Here is a 16302-nt window from a genome sequence, read left to right on the forward strand (position 1 = left end):
TCTATTAACCATCCTTAGTATGACCCTGATTAAAAAATTACTCATAAAATTTACTTTCATTATTTTTTATTTTTATGCAGTTTATTTCAAATCAAGTGAAGTCTTACCACTTTTGGAAGTAATTTATTTATAAACTTTCTGTATTTAGTTCCACTTTTCTGAGCATCAGTACACGAAAGGGCAATGGGTTTTTTGTTTTTTTTTTGGAACTTGATCACAGACAAGTTTTCAGACACGAACGCCAGGCGGAAGTTTTAACACTATTGCTTTGTAACTGATAAGGTCAAAGCATGTAACCTGAAGCTTTCGCATTCATCTTCTGATCTCTGTTGGCTTCTTGGCAAAACACCGTTCACCATTAGTCAACACAGGCTAAAAAAATTCTCTATGATAAACGTCTGGCTATAATTTCAATTGACTGAGGACATCTACCAGATATGTGCAGTTAATAATAGCCGTACGAAGCAGTTTCACCCTAACAGGTTCAGAGGACCACGAGATTCAAGTATTAGACAAACGGTCGTTTGTCAAGTTTGCAATAGACGGAAATCGATATTCTTACGGCAGTGGTCTTAGAAAGTATAATGGCTAGAACTGCATTTCCAAGCAGAGGATTCTGAAACAGTTTTTCGTGTCCGTTTGGAGGAAACCTTTGTTCAAGTGTGATAATCCACTGGTGTAGTTCCGTCGACTTCCGAGAAATCTCATTTCTGATAGCCGCGCTGACACAATACGTCGCAGTGCGTTCAAGGCCGTAAAAATCATTCAGTTTCGATCATTGGAGGATTCAAAAGAGGGCAAAATCTCCAAATTAAACAGTTACAAGTAACACTGATGCAGCACGTAAAGCGTCATTATGAATCAGTCCGGAATCGATCCATCGAGCGCTCGCCCATGGTTCCGATTGTCTATAAATTCATAACATCTAATACCTCATCATCCCTCAGATTACATTTCTTCGTCAGGCATGTACGCTGTAAACACCAGTTAATCTAGGTCTTTGTTTGACTTGCAGTACTTGATATCGCTTGAATGAAACGAAATATTACGAAAGTAATACGATACGAAAACAGGAAGAAACTGACACATCACAGAAATAGGATATTACTACTGAATTTACTAGGAACAGAGTGACTCTGACTGTATGCTAGACGATTATAACTACACTGACTCTGTTAAATATAATTGTTGGGTGCGACAAATGGTTTCGATTACAAAAAATAGGGTCAAGATTTGACCTTCCGGTAAAAATTTCAATAAACTATTTCCAGACTCAATTCTGGAGATAACTTCCTAAGGGTTTAATATCGGAAGAGCCTTTTTGGATAGAGTGTGTGACCACTTTGAGATGCCGTGTTTATTCCTCGGCAAGTTGTTATATTTCGTATCAAGCAGTAGAGACGTATCACACAAAGAACATTGGATACTTCAGCAGGAACTGCCAATGATGTTTTTTCCAAAATACAAGATGATTTTCCGCGACGAGAAGGAAGATGTATTACGGGAATATCCCCGCAGGTCGACTCCCCTCAACAGAAGCAAATGTTGGATGGTTTCTCCCCGGCATTTGACAGAATAAATATGTGTCCGTCAGATATTTCAGGTAGGAGACACACACCACACTTCGCTTCAAACCATTGCATCCAGCACTGGACGAGACTGAAAGAGGTGAGTGATAGCTACTGCTTTGCCTCTGACCTGGACTAAGCAATTCATTCATGTGAATATAGTTGCGCTCTCTTAAGGAAAGCAGGTATGGTACTTTACGCAGACAAATTATTTCGCTTTAAAGAACGTCATGAAATCATACACAGAGGATTTTCTCATCACTATATATTAGGTCAAAGCATATCAAAGCACATCGAAATGAGTTTAACGAGAGGTAACAAAGGTTAAAAAGAATTCAGCTCTTCTCGTTTGTCTTATCATGTTTCAAAGGAAATGTCAATATAACAGTTTGATGGTGTGTTTGAGTGTTTTTTTGGTATGCGTTTTACCGAATTTGTTAACCGTACCTTTTTAAATTTTAATTGACTAGATATGGAATGTTTCAAGGCCCTATACGTTACCATATTTATGGTAACTTTTCTGAGTTCAGCACCGTGGACAGCTCCGTTAAGATTGAAACCTAGTAACGCGGAAATTCTGATCAGACATCTTCTGATGCCAACACGAGCCAACGCCACCAAGGAGGTAGGGAATCCTAAAAAATATTTTTCATTATATGGTCGTGATATACTTTGACTAAATTGATTCTGAGCTCTGAATGGCAATGACGTAACCAAAGAGTTGAGTAACTTTCTCTGTGTTTCATTCTACAGATGTTAACCGTCCATAAATTCATAGCTTCTAACTGGGATCTCAAGGAGACACCACTACGTTTTGGAGAGGCTCATACACAGATTTGCTCTTCGAATATGGTGATTCTAACATTCTTTAAACTTCTCCGTATTTCTTTCTATAAAAAAAAGAAATTTTTCAGCTTGAATTGATACAACACGAGTTGCGGTGAAAACGCTTTGGCACAATTTACAGTGAGGCTGTTACTTAACTCCATGTCCTCCCCACACTATTTCTCCACCGTTCATAAATAATTAAAACACCATACTTGTTTACCGTACAAACCAATATAAAATTGGCACATGCTTTTGTAGGTCAAAACCTATTCAAATTTTGTTGTAAAAGAAAAAAAAAAGCATGTTTCAACTCCTGTTGCATCGTGGTACGCTATGTTCAAATAATCCCTTGCCTGTTTCATTTTGTTGTAGCATTTAGTAACTAAGTCCCTGCAGGCACCGTAAGAACCAACTGAAGGATGTCTTTCAAACAATCTCAACGAAACGTTTTTAATCGTCCTTACACGTTTTATACCGCGGTTCTCAAATCTGTTGAGTCTTTCCATAACTACCGATGAGACATTTAAATTAAAATAGTAATGAAGCTGGATAAAGACCTAAGGTTTGATTACTTTCTTCATATGTGTTCTGTCACAGAAAAAAAGTGACAGACTTTCTATCGCCCTCATCCAACTGCACAACTTTATTCGCCCATTGTACCTGGCGTACTCTTTGGAAGAATCAAAAGGATCTCAGCACAAGTCGCTAGCAAGAGCTCTCTGGGACACCAGCTCCCTGCTTAATTATACAGTTCAGAGTGTGAAAACTGAGGTAAGGTTTGCAAAGTTTGGCATTTAATTGTTTAAAACAATTTTGATTCTACATATTTCGATGGAACTATCAATCAAACATTTAGTTTCATCAACTTAAAAAACAAGTTATCTTTTAATGAACTTTAAATAATCAAAAATCTTGGTTCTCTATAGACTGTATGCCATTGAAAGAAACATTTGACAAAAAAAAAGGTGAAAGTATTATGGAATAGTAATAGCCATAGCCGTTTCGTGGCTCGGTAAATATCTACTGTTAGCCATCGACACTGAGGTGAATAGTTGTTTTAGTACCTTCAACGCTATCCACTGCTTTAATTTATGTTAAATACAAAATTTATTCCACGTTTGATAATGGCAAACTCCTATTTTTCTTGTTTCACAAAATTTAAGATCCGTAGAAATGAGTATCAGATGCCTACTACTCAACATTTGTCAAAGGTGCAAATGAATCACTACACCCGCGATTACCTACAAGCAATGGTCGAACAGAATCGATTGGTAAGACAAATTTTTCCGTTTCTCGTATACACCTCACAAAAGAAATCTCGAGAATCGAAATACAAGAAATGAACTCAAAAGTGCTGTTTTATCGATTTTAATACGTAACAACATCCCGTCCATAGCGGAATATTTCTAGAAGATTTGATTTACCGAACGAAAGTCAGTGAAAGTCAATTCACTCAATTCTGTCATAACACTGCTGAGTCTACCGGAGTTTTAAAAGTTTCAGGGGTATTTTTTAACACTTAACCCTTTTACTCCAAAGATTTTGTAAAGAAATTGTTTATACTGTACGCCGTGCATTTCTTAACTTTGGTTCTGAGAATCTAGCATAGGATCAAATGATTATCTTCTAGTAGACGCTTTTCTTTTTTCTCATCACTTTTCACTTTTCATGGATTTGTACTTCCTGACGGCTTTTACTTTGATCTGAGACACTGCAAATTCAAATAAGGTTAATGTCACCCTTGACGATTTTCCATCACGAGCCTTATGAACTATTTGCGTTCTGCAGGCAAATTTAGTCGCAAGAGAAGAGAAAAGCCTCCTCCATGAAATAAAGGGAGTAATTTTTAAAGAAACTGTGTTGCTGCGTCGGTTGGAGAATGTAACATGGTAATTTACGATTATAAACTGAGTTGATAATGTCAATTGGCCTTCGTTAAGAGTTTCAAAGCAGACCAGTGTTAACCAGAGCGAAGGGCTAAAGCTCGAAACGTCAGCTTTGAAAGTATTTACGGTGGTCAATTGACGTTATCAACTCAGTTGATAATACTAAATTATCCTCTTCCATAGAACTTCTTATAAAATAAGATTCCTAATATAGAGAGCGTTCTTTTTCTCCTCAGAGTATAACGATCACTGAGGATGTGGTGGAAATCTATCGAAATTATGTCATCCTTTACACATTAAAAGACGTCATCCTTCACGATGTGTTGAGGTGTCTTTAACATAGTCGACGACTCACCGTCTGGTTGAAACATCGTTTTTCAAGGATACTGGAGCATGAAGAATATCGTCGAATTTTATTTAATTACGGAATTGTTGAAATGTATTTTACAGTAATTAGTTATTTATGAGGTTTGACTGGTAAATACTTATAATTCTATCGGTTAACACTCAAAATTACGTTTGAAAAATCCTTAAGGTGCTCTTTTTTCTTAATGGCAGCGTTTGCCCTAAATCTTGTATGATTATTTGAGTCTAGAGTCATTTGGATATTTTTACCATCTGAAATTAAACCTTTCTTCGAATACCAATTCCTTGATAACACATCTGGATAATCAGTGACCTTAGTTTCACCTTTTAATGCTTATTCCGTCAGGGATTGAACGCATAATTGCGCCTCCGTGTTTCTAGATAACATTAATGATGTTGCATGAGTTACCCTTTGTAAGGGGAATTAAGTATTTCTCTTACTGATCAGTATCAGTGTTCTTGTTAATCTGTTACAGATTTAAGTCGATGATAAGCTTCTATAAATACCTTATTGTTACGTGATAAGCCGTTTCATTGAATTAAATCGAAGATAGCGGAGTTATGGAGGTATTAAAATTAAAAACAAAAAACCTATGTTTCGTGAAAATGATTTTCCTGTTCTCCTGAACAGATCACGCTGGTACGGTCGCAAATCAACACATGAATTTATTGCTATGACGAATCGCGGGACGAGAGGTAAAATTCACCCCAAGCAAATTTGCCCCGATCGATGAGAAATGTTCAAGATTTATCTTGTACAATTATTCTTGCTTCAAACGGATCAACGGGAAAGGTATGCCTTCCAGCATACAACAGCCAATAAATTAGGTGAGCCGAGAGAGATTGGAAATGACTCCTTAAACCCCAGTCTATTTCAACTCTCGAGACTCTTGCTTTCCAGACGAGGAGCTTTCTCTTAGGCTTAACGAATTCTTGGCATAGTATTTAGTTCTAGTAGAACTGAGAATAAGTTGTGAATATGCTGACGGGCAAAACAAAGCAAAAGACTCTTTAAAGCAGTAAAGAAGTTCAAATGATGACTATTTCGCACGTTTGACCAAAGGAAAAAAAAAAAAATGTAAGGATAGCATTCTTGTCACATCACGCGCCACCAGATGTGCACGTGTACAAAATTTGTACTTTGATCACTGTAGTAACTTTAACGCTGCCTCCACCTTCACGCAAATTACGCCTAGGATCTCTTGTAATGTACTTTATTTCTCATAGTCCAGAAAAACGATGTCATGTCCTTGGAAATTGGTTGTTTTTGCAAGGAAAAAAACTGGATACGGGCCCCATGTCGACTTCCCACGGTATGAGAGAAGAGGTGCCACAGATTCTTCTGTCAGGAAGTAGTGTTATGTACCGTAGCGATGGGAAGAAGACTTTAGTATGGAATTAAAAGGTATTTACTACACATGCAATTGCTTAAAGTTGTATTTGATCTTGTTAGAGGTATCTGTTCACTTTTTCTCACGTTTGAAAATCTTCCAGACTATGTATTGTCTGAGTCGCCACGCGTTTACTTGCTTTTGATGTAAAACAAGCCTTATTGTTGAGTTCAGTCTATTGTGCTATTGTGAAATAACATATCGCCTACAATTCTCATCACTCACACGCAACCAGATGTAAGAAAATTAAGGCATGAAATGTTAAGAATAAAAAAATTGGCTCTCCTATTGCATGATTCTACATGAGTCAAGCAATTGAACGATAACCGTTCAATCGAATAATTCCATTACATGCCCATAAACAGACAGTAGAACGGATCGTAGCATTTACTATATTTATCTCATCATCAGACCATAGAGTAATATTTAAAGACTGTTTGGAAAACTTTGTGGCAAAATGCCCGGCAGCCGGGCACAGTGTTAAATGGACTAGAGGTCCAGATTTCAAGACATTCTCGCTGATTTTCTACTAAAAGACGTGAAAGGTTCTTTCAAACTTCTTTAGAGTATTAGGTGTTCGTCAAGATATGCCAAGAGGTTCCAAAATTTATGTGGGTTTTCTTACTTACGAACTTAACTAGCTGAGGTATACCATAAAATCGCTATGTTTCCGACTCAACAATGTAGTGGTTTCCACGTTGTGCACAAGAGTTGGATTTCGCCCGCATAAAGAAATCAAAGTAATTTTTGAGTCTTCCGCCATTTCGAAACAGTCATCAAAATTTTTCATTAGCTTTGCATGAGGTTCTCTTTAGTAATTCTGTGAGTATCTCAGAATAAAGGTATGCAGTCTATTTAAGAATGCGCCTGACAATCTAATAAGTGTCGAGAGCCGAGAGCCGAGTAATTTCTTTTCAAAATTCGTCCTCTTCAACACCAAAATAATTTGTAGAAGCGCCCAGTATTTTTGAACAGATATCGAGTGCCCTGATAAGGTTTGCATGGAATGTTTTGTGGAAAATTTGGTCTATATTTGTGTCTAGCGGCTGAGGAAAAATTTCAGATTGTCGAGAATATTGCAATTATAAGGTATGCCTGATTGACATGCATGAAAACAACAAGATTTTTGAAGGAAATTTCGAAAAACATTCCTGATTGCAAGGCGTATTTAGCCGCAGGGATTTTGCATGTTTTTAGTTACGCAAAACAGGAACCAAGAGTGTATTTAGGAGGCAGGAGCATATTTCTTATATAAACGAGATTCTACTGAATTATCTATTATACCAACGTACTAACAACTTGATTTATCTCCCGGGATTATCCAAGGAAAATTAATTCAAAACGCTTAACAGTAAAACGTCCTGTTCTCTCTCTCTGCTTAGTCGGTGAAGCAATTCTTCATCCAATTGTTTCCCTTAAGGTGATCCATTATTTTTTTTTTAAGTAGATCCGCACGAAAATTACAAGTTCCTCTTATTTCTGACCAATTGTTTTGAAATGTTGGTTCAAGCCTAGTTAAAGATCCTCGCATTAGTTGAATGGAACAGCACACCTGACACCCGACGAAGGACCGGAGCCAATATCGCCTTTAGCTTGAACTTGCAGTGACTGCACATTAATAAATGCGTTCCTTGGGTAGTAAAAAGGTACGATCTTCTTTTGACCAACCAAGGGAATAAATATATGACCATAGCTCAAAAATACTTAGGAAGGTTTTCTATAAAGACATATCGCATAAGAGTTGTTTGTTTCCTACACTGTAAATTCCATGACACTCGCGACACAGTTATCAACTGGTCCGTTATTTAATTCAAAAATTGCTTTACACATGGATGATAGATTTTCAGTTCCAAACAAGATTTTACTGAAGCAGATTTTCTTGGAGTCAAAAATACACATTAGCCAAAGTATTAGCTGGGCCGTACATGCAATGCAAGGGCATCATGACAAAACATAAGGCATTTGCCCCCTTGCATCGAACAGATTCGGACTGTTGAGAGATGGGTTTTAAATAAGTTGGACCATGAAAGTGAGCAAGTGACTGTTTCGTTCTAAAATAAATGCGATAAGAGCACTTGCATGAATTTGAGTTATTGCAGTAATTATGCTGTATTCATTCCACGACGATTTATCACATCCCAAATACTGGACAGTAATGTCCACTGAAAAAAATTCGTCGTTGAGTACTGGTTTCGGTAACATATCTAAATATTTTACATCTACTGCGCCAACTATTTTATTATTCACTTTGCTATGGAAACTGTCTAATTAAATTATATAATTATATAATTAAATGTTTAAAGTGAAAAACCCCTGATTCAATTAAGAAAACGGTTAAGTGCCGATTCAAAAGAAAATACAGGAAAGAAGGGATTTCTGTAAATGAGGATATGGCGGAATGCCGGAAAACACCCGAAGTTGGCACTTATTTCATCAAATATCTGTAGAGTAGAGGTTCTAAAAAAATTCTTTAAAGAGAAATTTTTCACTGAAAGAGGGTATATTCTTACTAAAACTGAGATATATCTCATGAAATAAGATCCGATGTCTTCCACGAGTACGTGAGGGAATAAAGTCCGGTCTCTCATTAGTCCACCTGTCTATTGCGTCAAGCCACATTAAGGATCTGGAATGACAAAAATAGCAAACTAAAACTAGAAGCGTCAATACTAAATCTCTCCCCAATAAAAAATCTAAAATTAAGTCAAGAATCTAGGTCTCCAAAAATTTGAGTTGGAGCTGATTTCTTATATTCTGCCTGAAGGAAACTTATGCTTCTTAAAAACCTAAAGTATGGTTATAGAATTCAGAAATGATCCAAAATAATTTTTGATGACTCATCAACCTTTTTTTCTACCAAACTTATCTTGGACTTCGGCATTTAAAAGTTTGAGTCAAAGCTTATTCATGGTATACTCTGATTACAAACAATGATTGAAGAAAGTACAAAATGGCGTGTGCATAATAAGAGGCGCGCACTTCTGAGAAAATATAAAAGAAATTTGCCAATTACTCTTGGATATGAAAATTACTAAAATATAAGATATTACATTAACTAGAATATAAAAATAAACTCCAAATTAATTCCAAAATACGTGCTCAGATCGACTACCATATAGTTACATCGGTTGAAGACATGAAAACAGCGTTTCTTTTTTTAAGTTTCATAACAGGATAAAAAGACCACTATGTCTTATCTTGTTGATAACACTTTGAAAGTATCTAACGGCGTGCTTGAAGTGTAATGTAAACTTCCAAGTTTCTAAGGAGTGATTATCGAAAATGAGGACTCCCGAGTCCATTCTGTCGCAGAGAAAGCCCTCATCGGGATTGCAAAAAGAAAGCGATGCAATGTCCTTCGTTTATTTCAATTGCATGAAAAGTTACCTAGAATTCTATTAAGGTGGAGAGAAAACTTGTATCTTTTGAAAACGCACTGGTTAAAAGAGAAAAAATTATCTCCGAGTACATATATTTTCAGGAAACTATTCAATTGTTATGCTTATTTGCTTTGCAACTGAACGCCAACAGCCGAGCAGTGCGTCATGTGAGAAAGCACTGGCTATAGGTAAATATAGTTCTACTTTGGCTGCACGACGGATCATATTCCCAAGTCGCAAAAGCACTCATTATTTTTGCCTTGCTTTTTAACAAAGATCAGATTTGTCGATGAATCACCGAGAGAAAACTTCATGTGCATGTTGATTCCGAGGATGTTGAGGTTTCTTGTCGATTTGATTTCATGTTCATCTACGCCTTGAGCATGTAAAAGGAAGCGAAATTATACCTTTCCATCAATTTGTGTAATAAATTCGACAAATAGTGTGATTTCGTTTCTAGAACTTAGTAAGTTCTAGAGTTGTTTTGGCAGATTGAGATGCGAAATTGTAGACATGATGGGTTTTGAAAGGGGAAATACGAGGTGAAAGGATAACCTTCGTTAGATCAGGATATGCCGCTTCTTCTCGTGGGTGGGGGAACGAGGTGACTTCAAATCGAGAAGAAAAAGGGAACAAAAAGCTTCAAGAATTATGATTTCAGCCACATACAGACACGATCTTTGTTCAAAAAGGAACAGAGTTCCGTTAACATGCGACCAAGAAGATGAAGTCGGCGATTATCCAAATTGATTGGACAATAAGCGGGACTTGCCTGCAAGTTAAAGTTTTATGGAGATTCCATCACGTGCAGTTAGATTTCTAGGAAATCACATGAAAAGCGCGGCGCTTGTGCGAGTCATTCTTAGAACATTCAATGGGTGTTTAGTTGTCAAAGAATACGCTTGAGACAAAGGCTACAATAACTTACTTTACCAAGAATTATCAGTACCAAGAAAGAAGGGCTAAGGAAATAGTTGTTGTGCTCAACCGCTGATTCATTCGGATTCCGCTGTCATGTGGTAAAATTTCGATCATTCTTCAACTTCGCGGTAAGTCTCGTTGTTAGAATTATTATTTTCTATGACATTGCACGACAAGGCATGAGATCCCATGAGAATTTAGAAAACAGCAGCGACTCCTCTATTACAGAGGTACCACATAAGGAGTGCACACCAGCTTTGAGATAGTTTATACATGTGCGGGCTTTTCCGAGCTGAGATATCAAAAAAGGGACCACAACGTGCTAATTTCCTTTTCCAATAGTCCAATTTAACAGCAATTCAGATTCTATCATCATACTTCGTTCTCACGTTACTGGCTTGATAATATATTCAGAGATCCCCCATAAAGCTTCTCACTGTGCTGTCGACGAAATCCTAACTTAACACTCAAAAATAACCGAAATCTATGCTGCAATCAATGAGTTTGTGATGACAAACTGGCAGGTTTTATTTATTTTCGTTTCCTCTCTTTGGATTGGCTTTCTAGCTAGTTAATTCATGCTTTCTGAAAAACGTCCATTACTTCTGGGTCCGTATTTTATTTCCCGTTTGCTTTTACGCAGCAAAGTTATCTCTCCGTATTTGAAAAAAAAGATGCAGAACTTCCTTTTCTAATTATGGACAGGAATACAGGAAAACAGGAAACGTCTTAACAATTTGCACGAGCGCCACGAGGGTAATAAAGGGCCGTTTGATAATTGCTTCCTTCCTTTTATTCAAATTGAGAGAAAACCCATGAATTTAAGGTTTTCTGCACGAAAAACAAAATTAGACGATTGAACTGAATGCTGAGTGGCGCAATGAGAGCCAGTCCATGTTGGGGGATAATAGATTTACATAATTATGAATCGGGCGAGCCAACCAGATGTGACGAACACACTAGTCGTCAGCAGTCCATAGTCCGTAGTCCATATTTTTATAAGAAGCGTCCTATAGTCAATGTGTACGAGTTCAATAAATCTCCAAGGTCAGCCTATATATTTTTCCTCTTTTTGGTTTGTAGAGAGCAGTTTACTTCAACTTTCATGGAATTACGTCTCCATCTAACAACTCCTAAGTTCACTGTCATATTTTTGAAAGTTAGTTTCTGTTTAGTTTCTGTTTACGTCGAAAGGAAAACACGTCAAAGCGGACTCTTTTTCAGTTCCATGGTTGTCATTCTCAATACCGGTTTCAAAAAACGTAATTCAGGTGAGTCTATTTCCAGAGTTGCTCGGTTAGTGGGCATCCATGGAAGAAGAAGTGTTAATTTAACACTCCTAGTCAGTACAGTACACAGTCATAAGTATTACAAACAAGTCCTTCAGACTTTGAACATAAAATTTTTTAGTTTCACAGGGAATTTCGAAACCCAACAAGCTCATTTTAGTGCTTAAAGTGAATTAGTGTAATTCTATAGCCCATTCCAACGAAACAATTTAATGATTAGAGTAGTATTACTCAAATTATCATATATATATATATATATGTGTGTGTGTGTGTGTATATATATACATACATATATACATACACTTGATTTAAGTATCTCATCTTTTTTTCCTTTTTGGCTGATAACTTTTCTGATTTTACACACATATTTATCTTTTCGCCTAAAGGCAACTGTTGGGCGCGGTCAATGCTTGAGGCTGATTGGCCAAATAAACTTACAAATATGAACTTCTTGCTGCGTTAGTCGTAATTGGCGCATACGATGTTTTGGAATTACCGGCGTGGTTGGAGCATCGAAAAATATTTTTTTCAGGGCATTGAATTTCGTTCTTTTTAATCCGTTTTGCTAATCTAAAAAAATCCTTCCCCAATTTTTTTCACATCTAAATAATCATTGCCCCTAATTGGTCTTTGGCCTTTGGTCTCTCTACCCTATCACAAACAGCTATTTTAAAGTTACTTTGACAAGTCGGGGCTATGTAGATCGCAAAAAAAAAAAAATCACTTGAAATATTGCGTATGCTGTAAGTTGAAAAAGAATTATCCTTAAAAAAAATTTCCACTCGCGTGCTCTCCTCTTAAAATTGAAATCGTTTAAAGCCTTTCTAAGAGTTTATCTACGATTAACTGTAGTGTTGATGGACAGGTTTACAATAAAAAAAACATGTTTCTCTCTAAAGAAAACCTCTTGTGAATTTTGTAATTACCATAACTTCGTGGTAAATCAGTATTCTCGTCAGAAGTCTTACGTCTAATGAGATTGTAAGGTTTCAACAACATGAAGAGATTTCTTCAAAGTCTCGATGCGCCTTAGGTCAGGTGTCAGTTATCGAATAACATTTCTATTTATCGGCACCACGAGACCAAGCTAATAACGTTCAAATAACACACTGGGCTCAAGAAGCAATATCACAGCTAGTCTAATGCGACATCATGTTAATTCGACTTAGTGCAATTGATACAGTAATTCTCGTAGCTGTGCTTAATCCTTGTATATTCGGTATCTCCCGTGGTGATAAGTTGTGTCACGCCATGATTGAAACTGATCTTTCACCGACTAATGTTTTGCTAAGAGTGAGGCCATTAGCAGATTTAGAGATTAAAAGGGGTCACAACAGAAATAGATCACAGTTGCTATAAATGACCACTAATATTTCAAGACTCATTAGACGTCGTTTATATGATAATCGATGACAAAATTCCTCATGTTAAAGGAAGAATACCTTCAGGCGTTTGGTGGCCTAATACGTTGATAAATTTTCCCTCAAATGTCAAGTTTCATAAAGTTAAGCCTTTGGCAAATGATTTCCTGGTTTGAAGAGCGGTTGTAAACGGACCACTCTAGAACTGTCAAAGAAGCAGAACACGATTTGATGTTTGTTTCCAGAGCAAGAAAACGAACTGAGCTGATTTACCACCATTGAGTCCCTGTTTTGTCTTCTTCAAATAAGAGACGATTTTTCTATAGGAGACTTCCGGAAACAGAATTCTGATATATAAGCAAACCGTAAAGTCTTTATACTTGAAAGTGACGCTCCCTAACTAGCGGTTCGACCACACTTCATTATTTTGCAAATCAAACTATGGATAAAACAAGGGCTGGTAAACCGACCTTCTTTTCAATTTATCATATTTTTAATAAGTCACAAAATGAAACAAAACACAACAAAGCTTGCAAAAGGCTCTTCGAAGAATCATAGCCAAGAGTACTCGCCGCAAAGTATACAATTCCTATATGGGCGTCGATGAAAGAACGCTTGCTAACTGTGCTTTATACTCATGAACTTTAGCCGTAGATTTGTATCAAGCATTTTGGTTGCGTACTAATTGCGCTTCTGTTTTCATATATGAGCATATCTCTATGATAAGGAAATGGTCACTAGTTATTCATTGGTGTTTTTTTTTCCATTAACATATATGTTTAAGTAATTCGTGAAAAGGGGCTATACTTATGGGTAAGAGGTTACACTAATACTGTGAAAATTTTCAGAAAGACAGATGTTTTGAAACTAAATTTCTTCCCTGTTCAAATGCCGGTTAAAAGAAATATGTTTTTCTCGTGTGGATCTTGTGATCGATCATATTTCGGCCGTACATAAATCAAGGTCGGCCAACATCTTGTGAGCTTCTACCAAAAGCTAATAGCCGTGAGAAAAATCACAGAGAACAATTTGTTCTCTTGACCTTCACTGGTAAAAATGCGTGACGTGAAATCGAATAGTTATGATGCAAGCTTCAAAAGAGCCAGTTTCACAGGGTGCTAAAACTGGAACATGCTACTAAACGTATCATAATATATGGATTAGTCAACTGCAGTTTGCAAACCGAATATTTTGTGCTAAGAGAGGAAACGACCCCAGACATTCAACATCAATTCTTCCTTGCCCTTTGACCACTGGGCGTATACCTAGATGTTTAGTATACCTGTTGTTTTCATAGGAAAGTTGAATGTAGCTCGCTCGCGTTCACCAGTACTGATACTGAATAAAGAAGGCTGTTCAAAACGAATGTCAAAAGGAAGTAAAGGCCTCCAAATTTTTGCGAAGAATCTCATTGATTCTGTGCTCTTCTGACTGCTTTTGTATTATACTAAACTGAATATTTAAATGGGACAGTTTGGTTTAAAAAACTTTTCTCCGAGTTAAAGTCTTCAAGCAAAGTGACCATACAGAGATTAGTAACCGTTGGAAACCGTTTATGTATTTGCTTTAAATAATCTTTTCTACCGATACAAAATTGTAACATCCATCGAGCAAGTTTGGTAGACTAGTGTGAACAGCCCAAATTATATACTTTTCTTTATAGATATCTATTGGTAAAAAAAAAACAAAAAAAAAAAAAAGAAATACAGAACTCTAGGTTGATAACTTCAGGGAGAAAATATTTAATACATTAATCATTAATTAATAAGAATTAGAGATTTGTCAACAAATGTAAAATCCTTTTCCAAAGAAGCAGTCGTCCGACAAGAACGCTATTCATTTCCTTAAGTATTAACCACATCTACGATGGTCCCATCTCATCGACATAAATTTCCTTGCACCTTTTCTATTCGAATGCTTGCGTGCAGTTTGTACGGCAACCAATTTTTCCAAGAAAACGCGTGAACATCATAGGACATACCTAACAACTTTCCCACATGTACTCATGTGATGTTAAGGGAGTTTTTGTTTTCATTTATTTACCACGGTCTATCAATAAAAATTCGAGGAATGCATCTTATGTCCCATGAAATATTATTTTTATAAATATTTGTTTTTCTCGCACGTGTTTATTGCTTTTTTGCTTACAAAACTTGTTCACCAGACCAAGTCCAGAACCCAGAGTAAATCATGATGGCCATTATGGACACTTTTATCAACTAAAATTGGCAAAACCAAAAGAAAGAAAGGTACACTTTTGATTGATGACAAGAAATTGGTTATTAAATGGATGTTTAATTGCTTTTCCATCAGTTAATAACCAGACAGTCTAACAGTCAATGGGTCAACTGTCATACCGATGAACGTTGACCTGGTTGCACGTGAAAATTGTAATACGATGTTTACATATTTCGTTTGGTTTTCTTTTGAACTCGGGAAGCAAGTTAATCGGCAGTTTAGAGGTCTACAGGATGATACAAGCTCTTGCTTATATGATTTTACCTCCCGAAATTCCTTTTTGCCTCATATTGTGGAAAACGAGCACTTAGCTCCCCAAAGTGACTTAATATGAGAGCGTGACTATCCTGGAACGTGAACAAGCTCCTCAATTCATAAATTGACAAAGTGAAATTACAGAAAAACTGACTGTTTCCAGAGATCATTATGCTTTGTTCTTATAATTTTTGCCTGATTATATTTAATTTACCTCACATTTCGTGGCTTCCTCGGTAAAAAGAACGAAGAGCACTCGAAGAATTAACTAGAAATGTGAAAAAATTCATAATAACAGTGTCATGGGATTAAGCGTCACGTCTGTAATATAAACGCGTCATTGCAAAAATATAAACATATAGATTATGATAAACTTTATGACCCCTCCCCTTCAAATTGTAACAAAACTGTCGATAAGTGTCAAAAAATAGATACATTGGTTTGAAATGCATTGCAACTTAAAAAAAAAGTTGGTTTTGAGGTTTTTGACTTCCTAGTTTGGGTAAATTTACCAAAGTGAAGAACGAAACAAGCTGAACTTTTGGCCGGTAATGTTCAAAAAAAAAAAAAAAAAAAAAAAAAAAAAAAGGGTGCCTTTGAACCTTGTTGTTTTCCTTTTATATGCGTAAATATAGCGAGTGCTGCTGCTCATTGATGATAAAAAATGGTCTAAATCCGCGTGACACCTAAAGTACAGAGGATTTCCAAAGAGCACAAGAGAGTAGCGTGACGGAAATCCTCTTGTTGTGAATCCTTAATCGAAAAAGTGATGGTAAACAGTGGCACGGTTTCCCATTCGCTTTTGTATAAACGACTGTC

The 16302-nt window shown here is 36.6% G+C and overlaps 1 protein-coding gene across 2 annotated transcripts; it reads left to right on the forward strand.

Annotated features, from left to right (window-relative positions):
* Nucleotides 1-1414: 1414 nt before the first annotated feature.
* On the forward strand, nucleotides 1415-5199 carry LOC131799781 (uncharacterized). 2 transcript variants are annotated; one of them, XM_066164404.1, is made up of 6 exons: nucleotides 1415-1668; nucleotides 2039-2193; nucleotides 2322-2420; nucleotides 2994-3167; nucleotides 3560-3667; nucleotides 4519-5199. In XM_066164404.1, the coding sequence occupies exons 2-6, from the start codon at nucleotides 2041-2043 to the stop codon at nucleotides 4618-4620; spliced, it is 636 nt and encodes a 211-aa protein (XP_066020501.1). In that variant the 5' UTR covers nucleotides 1415-1668; nucleotides 2039-2040; the 3' UTR covers nucleotides 4621-5199. The 2 variants fall into 2 exon arrangements, with proteins under 2 accessions (XP_066020501.1, XP_058973461.1); XM_059117478.2 differs by lacking the exon at nucleotides 1415-1668 and having other exon boundaries at nucleotides 1898-2193.
* Nucleotides 5200-16302: the final 11103 nt, after the last annotated feature.

The sequence above is a fragment of the Pocillopora verrucosa genome, chromosome 1, assembly GCF_036669915.1.
Source record: "Pocillopora verrucosa isolate sample1 chromosome 1, ASM3666991v2, whole genome shotgun sequence".
Taxonomy (NCBI): Eukaryota; Metazoa; Cnidaria; class Anthozoa; order Scleractinia; family Pocilloporidae; genus Pocillopora; species Pocillopora verrucosa.

What these genes read in the sequence shown, in the direction of transcription:
- LOC131799781 (XM_066164404.1), top strand. Translation starts at nt 2,041, where the DNA reads ATGGAATGTTTCAAGGCCCTATACGTTACCATATTTATGGTAACTTTT. An exon ending in AGATTTGCTCTTCGAATATG is followed by an intron (nt 2,421 to 2,993) that starts GTGATTCTAACA and finishes GTTCTGTCACAG; the next exon opens with AAAAAAAGTGACAGACTTTC. An exon ending in TTCAGAGTGTGAAAACTGAG is followed by an intron (nt 3,168 to 3,559) that starts GTAAGGTTTGCA and finishes ACAAAATTTAAG; the next exon opens with ATCCGTAGAAATGAGTATCA.